Source organism: Loa loa, assembly GCF_000183805.2.
Source record: "Loa loa unplaced genomic scaffold supercont3.97, whole genome shotgun sequence".
Lineage (NCBI taxonomy): Eukaryota > Metazoa > Nematoda > Chromadorea > Rhabditida > Onchocercidae > Loa > Loa loa.
Genome location: NW_018108277.1, coordinates 129,409 through 138,372, shown reverse-complemented (window position 1 = coordinate 138,372; position 8,964 = coordinate 129,409). Strand labels below are relative to the sequence as shown.

Sequence of the window (8,964 nt, the reverse complement as noted above, 5' to 3'; positions counted from 1 at the left end):
GTTACGTAGTAGTAGTATATATATATATATATATATATATATATATATATATATATATATATATATATATATATATATATATAAATCTATATATGTGTAATCTATATATGTGTTTTGTGAAAAATCTATAATCATTACGAATCATATACCATAATGTGCTTATTTTGCTTAACAAATAATATGGGATTAATTAATTAATTGGTATTAACATTAAAAAAGTTAATATGAAATTAATACCTTAACATCGCCGTGAATAAGTTCGCCATCATGAATATATTCCAATCCAGCTAAAATTTGTTTTAGTATTGTAGCAATTACAGGCTGAGTTAATAGACCTCTAGTTAGCGCATTTCGGCCGCCCATTGACTAAAATATATGTTAAAGAAATGTTTAGAATTATTCACTAATTAGTGAAATTAGTAAAATCAATTTCAATGAATTTCGCTTGTTTTTTTTTAGCATTATAATTAATTGATTGGACTTATTGTTATTAACCAATTAATTAGTAACCAAAAAAAAGAAGAAATATTGACAAAAGATATTAATGGTATATAAACAATGATGAATATATATATATATATATTTAAATATAATTGACACTTTATTATTCATTCAAAATAATGTATAAACATTCTTAATATTATTGGTATTTTATCTATTACAATATGTTAAAAATTTTTTGAGATTAAATTCACAGTTAATTAATTAGGGTAAATTCAATTCAGTTATAAAATTTTGTACCACTAATTCTTTTATTTTGAATTAATCAAGTATGAATTTAATATTATATATAAGATATACAGAAAATTAAATTTTCGATAAAATGGTTTTGAATAAATTATTCATATACATTTATAATCTTTGAACAATGATTGAATTTTAATTTGACTAACTAACTAATATTTACCGTGATTAGACGATCCATAATTTGGCGCAGACTTCCACGATCAAGCAATCGCATCACCACCCACATATTGCCTCCTACATAAAATGACGTATAATAGCTAACAATATTAGTATGTCGACATATCTTTAATGCCTAAAAACGTAAGAAAATTAAATTAAATATGTTCCAAATTAAGGAATGAAGGAAATAAAATAAAATTAAATATGCCCCTAATTAGGGTATCAAAAACAAAAAGAAAAAAAAATGAAACTAAATAAAATATGCATGCAAATTAATTATCTCTAGTAATTAATTGCATAACAGATTATATGCTTAAAACAAAATTTCTTCATTTTCATTTTGCAAATTTAATTTTCAAAATTTTAGAAAATTAAACCATTTCAAAAATAATCTGAAATTATTATCCATTTAATATAAATTTAAAAAGAAAAGAAGAAGTATACCCTAATTTCTTTCCCCAATTGTGCTAAATCATAGTTTTCTAAATTAATCCGTTTAATTGCGCATATTTCTCTTCGCTCCACACAAACACCCTAAAAAATGAGTCTTTTTTTTTTTTTTTTCTCTCTTTTGTGACATTGAAATTTAGTAAAGGGAAAAAAGAAGAAATTCATTCCTTCCAACTATTTCAATTTCGTATCATGATCATTACATGATAATATGATATGCAATTGGACATATTTTATCAGAACCGAATATTGTACCGAAGTGATTAGCCGGATATTATAACAAAATGAATAACCGGATATGACATTAAAATAAATAACCGGATATTATATCAAAGAAAAAAGATGATCGGAGATTATGTTGAATAATCCTATTGCATTATCATTTTATAATTAATTACTTTTTTCTCCTTTCCTTATTGCTAAATTATTTATTTATTTATTTATTATTTTTGGATTAGAAAAATCAAACTAATTTGATTTTTCTTCAATCTTTTCATTTAAATTATATCATCCCTTCAATTTTTTTCATTTGAATCTTATGGCTTAATTTGAATTTAACAAAATTTACTAACAAAATTTCAATATTATTTTATTATTTACCACAAAAATTCAAACCCTTTAAAAAAAAGAAAAGAAAAATGAATCGAACATTTCATTACTTTATATTTATTTGAATGTGTAAAAAGCAACACAAAGTTTGCAGCTTATGGCCTAAGCCAAATTTAACTTTAAACATTAAAAAAGAAAAAAAACAGAAATCATAAATTTTATCATAGATAATGTAACCCTATAAACGGTTGATATTGCACCATTTCCAATAATTTCCACCAGCCTATAGTCTTCTCTGCTACTTGGCCAAGATGATTCTTCGACATGTTGCTGATGATGAATTTGTGATGATGATTCGCCAGATTCTTCCATTACAGACACTTCCATGCTACTTGGCCCAGAAACATCTTGCTGTGACATTTCGGATAATTTGCCAGATTCTTCCAATTCAGTTTCACTTTCAGCCATAACTATAACAAATTGATAAATAACGATTAAGTAATATAATCCCAAATAAAATTACTTGTTTAGTTACTTACTTACTGTTACTATTTACTACTACTACTACTACTACTAGAACTACCACTACTACTTTAAGCGCGTTTTAGCAGAGCAAAGTTATTAGGTAAAGTAGAATGGAGAATATTCTGGAATAAATATTACTTACTATTTCAGCGAAAAAAAAATTGGAGAGAAGTCGAGAAAAAAAAAACAGAAAGAAAAGCCTACCATTACATATTAATCAGTTTAGTTAAATTTTAATATAATAAATAGGTGAGGAAGTCTTTTTTCTTTTTATCAAATCGGATTTAACCTTAATTTATTGCATCAGATTTAATAGGAAAATTGAATTCGAAGTTTTTTCATTGTGTTTTAATCAAATTTCAAGTTTAATTCAATCAAATTTATTGTTCAATATGAATTGAACCACAAAATCTTATCATTTTAAAAATCTCAAATTATTAAAAAAACAAAACGCAAAACCAGCTTGCGAAATTTATGTACATATATACAAATTTCCTTCGGCCCAAAAAAAATTGGGAACTAACTTGAAAGATGATAGTTTTTAATTCATTGATCAAATTAAATTTGGAATAATTCAATTCATAACGGTATAATCAATAACCCATTTGCTTGAAATGAAAGTTGAAAAAATAGAAAATCTGGAAAGAAAAATTTTCAGATGTTATAAGAATTACTTTGTTTTAACTGTAATACCGAATAGTGGTAATTAATTTGGTGAATATTATTGTAGATGATAGTGATTTTCTCCTCTAACTGTGAGCCAATTTAATGATATTCGGAATGGTAGCATGTATTTTTGCATGGTTTTTTGAATTATTTCTGGAGTATTGATTTTTTCTTTTTTTATTTTGCCAAATCATTCGCAATCACTAATTTATAATCATTAATTGATGAGTTACAATAAATAAATGGATAACATAACAAACAATGAACAATAACACAAAGAAATGATAACCGGCACTATCAACTTTTTATCATACTATTATTTTTCACCCTTAGTTAATTTTCTTCCTTCACAATTATTTTCCATGTCTTTAAGTTTAATTTCAATTGTTCGAATTTTATTTTCAAAATTGTCAACTGCTCTGTCAGTCAGCTCAGTAGATTACTTCGATTTCCATTTTTTAAGATCACATATTACGTAATTTCTATTAATACCAGCATTATATTATTGAAGTCTAAAAGATTATATTAACTACATTATTTACATTCTAATACCTTAAGTACTTTCACGACAGTAGATAAAACCGTTCATTTAGTATGTATTAAAAATAGCCTCAATTTATTAACTAAAAAACATCAACCGCGAATTGAAACCTGAATTGTCGACTTTTGCAAAACCTGATTTATTCGTCCACAGAAAAAATTCACCTCAAATAACCCTATGGAAAATTATCACAGCGGTTAAGTAACATCGATAATTGCTCCCTAATTGTTTACTATTCTACTACTGCTTCTTTTGCTATTGCTAATTGGGACTGTTGTCGATGTCATTGCCATGTTCAGCATTGCATTGCATTGTTTACGTTGACGTCCGATAAACGATAAGATCCTGTGGTAAGAGTAAGATAAATGAAATCATTATAGCACTGAACGACAAAATAAAAAATCATGATGAATCAAAGCAATCTTTGTTTTACAAAAATATTTCGCAAAATAAGAAAACTTCACAAAAAAAAAGTTCTGAATCCAAAGAGCATCTAATTGATATCACCTAAGGATATCCTAATTATACGACTCCATTCATACTTTTTAACACGAAGTGATAGTATTCTCGAATTTTGCCAAAGAAAATAGAAAGCACATGAGGATGACCAATACACCCAAAAAAAAAAAGAAAAAAGAAAAATGATCGCCTTAGTGCTAAGAACAAATTACCAAAACAATTGCAGAAAGAAAAGTATACTTTTAAAGGTGCTAATCTATCGACCATATTAAGACCAAAGGAACGCATAAGAATGAGTGGCGTACTACTCGTCGAATAAAGTCTATTCAACCAATCACATGCCACCTGCACAGGTACATTCCGTCGTTGTGCATGTGTATCATAATCGGACAAATACGTAAGCGAACCTGAAATATTCGTCGAAATTATGATTCTCAAATAAAAAAATTAAACCAACTGAAAAACCGACTTACCTAAATCACCACCATCAATTACACATTGTTCCAGGCAACTTGTCAATATTTTCACATCACTCCATCCGAGATTAACTCCTTGTCCAGCTAACGGATGAGTACGATGAGCCGCATCACTAAAAAATTTTCAAATCTTATCATACCTTAATTTAATTATAAATCACTAATTCTTTAATTAGATTTAATTCATTCATTTACGCATATGGCGAGATTGTGATTATTTTAAAGACCAATAATATCACATCTCAGTGAATAATTATAGAAAAATTAACCCAATCAGCGCAGCTCTTGGTATAATATAACTATAGCAATGTCCAAAAGCCAGTGGAAATCCTGCACGAGTATCTTCATATAAGGATGTAACCGTCGGAAAAGTAAGTCTTGGCTTCTCACTTACGGAAAATACTCCTTTTAATAGTTGTTCCGTTAGTGATAAAAACTGATTTGTTATGGAATTTTGATGAATGTCAGTGGTCTGAAGAAAAAATTTAATCTTTTCAGACAGAAAAATTGTCAACTGTTAGATCCCAAATCCTTAGCAATTTAAAATACTACATATTTTGTAATTCATAATTCTCTACGAAAAAAATGTTTATCATGTATGATACATAAATTTCATGGATGTTATTAATTTCCAAAAATCTTGTCAAAATCACTAAACACCCCCACGTGATTCATTTATATTAAAGTTAAAACATTAATAGCACAGATTATTCTCTCTTCTATTTTAGCTGACGAAATTGAATCGAATTCAAAGATTTCAAGAATTTAAATTGAAGGATTTACCAAAAATTCATTAAGCTCATCAACAAACTTTTCCGGTGGTAATGAAAGCAATTCTTCAGCATGCTCTGTATTTGTCGACCATGTCACTGAACTCATATTTTCAGTAAGTGGTAGCAGAGCTACAGGACCACTTGGCGTAAATCTTTCCCATGCAACGCAATTATTTTCCATCGGAAATGATCGTTATTTTGTCTATACTTCTAACCAAAATTTTATTCAGATTATTATACATGTGACAATTTGTAGAGAAGATTAAAGATCAATTTCTTCTCTTTTTTTTTTTTTTTTTTGTAGGGAGAGGGAAGAGGAGAATTATGTTTTGCTTAATGCTAATCAGATCATGAAACAGGAGATACATTTTCATGACTTAATTTAGAAACGATGAAAAGTGATATGAAACTTTTAAATGAATGAAACTAGAACTCAATCGGCCATATAAATTACTGAAAATTTCTTTACCTAGTAAAGCAGAAAAAAGTGAATGTATAAAAGACTGGAATTAAGTGATGGAAAAAATGTTCAAGAAATGGCAATAACTGATTAATGACAAAAGATTATGCTTCAACATCACGAGTTAACCCTATGCATAATATGTCCGAAACAGTATGGATAATAAAAGGGAGAGAAAGATCCTAGGGTAAAAAATAAGCCTCACTTTTTAGAACAAAATATAATGGTTTTGAATTTTTCTATGCAATCCGAAAACTAAAAAACTTACAGCTTGCACCTGAAGGTTTGCAACCACTGCTGACTGTCCATATCCCCATGAAGTGTATTTGAAGTTGAGCATATCTCTCACCACACTTCTAGCACCATCGGCACCAATCTATAAAATTTCTTCATCCTCACACATTATATTGAAGATGTAAGCCATATTTTGCAATCTAACGGCTTAAATTTACTGTTTACCCAATAATGCATTTAGCTATTTATATTTTTTAACTAAGAAAAATCAATAATTAGTTTAACCAATATTACCTCATCTTATTGAAATCCCAATGAGTAACTAAATATGAATATTATTTCAAGATCCCTAAAGATTTCGCAAATACTAACAATAAGAGATGTTTGCAATTTAGTTCCATCATTCAGTATAACTGTAGCAAATTCATCCAAACTAGATGGAGTTCTGAAAACAACTTTGTTTTGCAAAGATACAATTCATGATGTTAGTATGACAAACTTTTCGTGGTATCCAAAAATGGTGTAGTCCCAAGAAAAAAAGTTTTTTTTTTTCTCTATCACCATACCTACAGTCAACTACTTTTGCTTTCGTCCTAACTGTGACATTTGGGCAGTTTGATTTGATACGATTTGAAAGAAATCCGATGATTGCATGGTTTTCGATCATATAAGCGACTTCGTTGGTTGGATCTGGCTGGGCAAATCGTATTGATGAATGTGAACAACTGTCCAGAACCTATATATGTATTATTTTTTTTTTCTTTCTCTCCATATATATATATATATATATATACATATATGTATATATATATAGTCCCGTAGTTCTTTTTTCTACTTTATAATTTTACTTTACAAATAAATTTCGAACAGGGTTAAATTTTGCATTAAAGTTTTGGAAGTTTGAAAAAGAAACCGTGAAGTCTTTATAGATGATTCTGTCAGCATTTAACTAATATTTAATTGATTCTCAAACGTATACTTTATGATAACCAAATGTTTGTGATAACTATAAGATAATGTTTATGATAACTGTAAGAGATTTATGACAACCCATAAGAGTGCTTGCTTATTAAGCTTAAATCAATCAATTAATTCTAACAAACAAACCTAGTACTTCCAATTCAATTATGACTCAGTTAAATATACATATTTTACTTGCTACGATCAAGTAATTTTTAAAGGACCAAACCTGAAGTCTATCAACTCGCTTCACTCTCAAATCCACAAGATCATTCCAAATTCCCAATTCTGCAAGTTAATTGCTGTATAAGAAGGAAATTCAAGATAGGAGTGTAAGGGAATAATCAAATAAAGTAGGTTAGTCGTACTTTGGAAAAGTAATACAGACGGAGGTGATACTGCTGTAACTCGATTTCCATATGGTGAATTTTTTATCGGTGCTTTAATTTCTGCTGAATCCAGCACAAGTATCTTTTTCGATTTGAAACGTTTATTCAATCCTGGAACAAAATAACAATTTGTCATTCTACGAGCAAATAACGATGTTATGTTTTCTAAATTATGTTTTTTTAATGTTCCATAAAATGTTTATATTTTAATAATTGCATTTGCAAAACAAAATAGTTCGTAATCTTCATGTCAAAACATTCTTTTTCATGTTGAATTTGGTAAAGATCAATGAAATATATTATATCAAACACAGAGAATGAGAATGAAAATAGAATGTCCAAAAATGTTCAGATAAATTATATCAAAATTCGACCAGTTCTCCAACCATACTTTCCCAAAAACACAAAATACCAAAACTCGATTAACTAACCAAGAGAGCAAGCCATCGCATTACCAACCATTCCACCACCAATTATGATAATATCATAGAAGGAATTGATTGTTGTTGTTAGTGTCGAAGAACATCTCGTTAATGAATAAATTCTCGATATCATGGATACAACTGATATCACAAATACAATACTCTATAAATATTTTCCTTTATTTCAACAAAATTTACCGTATATCAATTTCATTTCTTTACAATATATCATATCTTTTTTGCAAATATATCATATATCGATTTCATATATTATATCATTTTTATATAAATTATATCACTTTATCACTGCATTATTTTCATATAAAATTTACTATATATCATTGTATCAATTTTATATATTTGTTGCATAAATAAAAAGAAAAAAAAAACTATTTTTGGCATTGTCATTCATTACAGATAATCAAACAATGAATGATTTAAATCATAATGGATAATTTAAATAATTAGAATTTCGCTAACAAATAATTTCTATGCATAGACCGTTGCATTCATTGGGAAGAAAAAAAGAGATGAGCAAGTTCAATTTAAGCCAAAATAATAGAAACTTAGATGCAAATAAGGAAAGCTAATCATGAAATTAAAACTGTGAAATAACTGAAAGTGAAAAATTGTTGATGGAAAAAAGAATACCACGAATTCCATTCATAACGCATTCCTGCTTTCTCATCACCTATCCTATATCAAGATTTCTCAAATTTCTCCTACATCAGGATCTCTCGAAATCTTCCTACATCAGAATCTTTCGAAATCCTCCTGCACCAGGATCTCTCGAAATCCTCCTACATCAGGATCTCTCAAAATCCTCTTGTATTAACATTTTTAAAGCTACGAACGAAATGCTACCTCTGTCTTTGACCAACATCATTTTAAACCGGAAATAACATTCAGTTCTTAGAGTTTTAATCATTTTAATTAATTAAAACTTTTTAGCTGAAGGTATAAACACACACACACATACACACACACACATACATACATGGACACATACATACATAGACACATACATACATACATACATACATACATACATACATACATACATACATACATACATACATACATACATACATACACACATACACACATGCACAGAAACAGACAGACATACACAATTACATACATATCGCATACAC

The 8,964-nt window shown here is 28.2% G+C and overlaps 3 protein-coding genes across 3 annotated transcripts in view; all 3 read right to left on the bottom strand.

Annotated features, from left to right (window-relative positions):
• LOAG_17584 (STE/STE20/FRAY protein kinase) overlaps positions 1-2,373 on the bottom strand; it is a gene marked incomplete at both ends in the record, with an annotated part of 7,559 nt that extends 5,186 nt beyond the window's left edge. Inside the window, 4 exons of the mRNA XM_020450244.1 lie at positions 238-366; positions 908-1,039; positions 1,351-1,440; positions 2,143-2,373. Coding sequence (XP_020306110.1) covers positions 238-366; positions 908-1,039; positions 1,351-1,440; positions 2,143-2,373 — 582 coding nt within the window. The remainder of the gene's footprint in view (positions 1-237; positions 367-907; positions 1,040-1,350; positions 1,441-2,142) is intronic.
• Positions 2,374-3,932: 1,559 nt separating this feature from the next.
• Positions 3,933-5,526, bottom strand: LOAG_17583 (hypothetical protein; the record flags this gene model as incomplete). The annotated part of the gene is made up of 5 exons (XM_020450243.1): positions 3,933-4,019; positions 4,337-4,503; positions 4,570-4,685; positions 4,842-5,044; positions 5,356-5,526. The coding sequence occupies 5 exons, from the start codon at positions 5,524-5,526 to the stop codon at positions 3,933-3,935; spliced, it is 744 nt and encodes a 247-aa protein (XP_020306109.1).
• Positions 5,527-5,909: 383 nt separating this feature from the next.
• On the bottom strand, positions 5,910-7,943 carry LOAG_17582 (hypothetical protein; the record flags this gene model as incomplete). Its single annotated transcript, XM_020450242.1, has 7 exons — positions 5,910-5,987; positions 6,074-6,181; positions 6,412-6,484; positions 6,606-6,775; positions 7,229-7,287; positions 7,368-7,499; positions 7,820-7,943. The coding sequence occupies 7 exons, from the start codon at positions 7,941-7,943 to the stop codon at positions 5,910-5,912; spliced, it is 744 nt and encodes a 247-aa protein (XP_020306108.1).
• Positions 7,944-8,964: the final 1,021 nt, after the last annotated feature.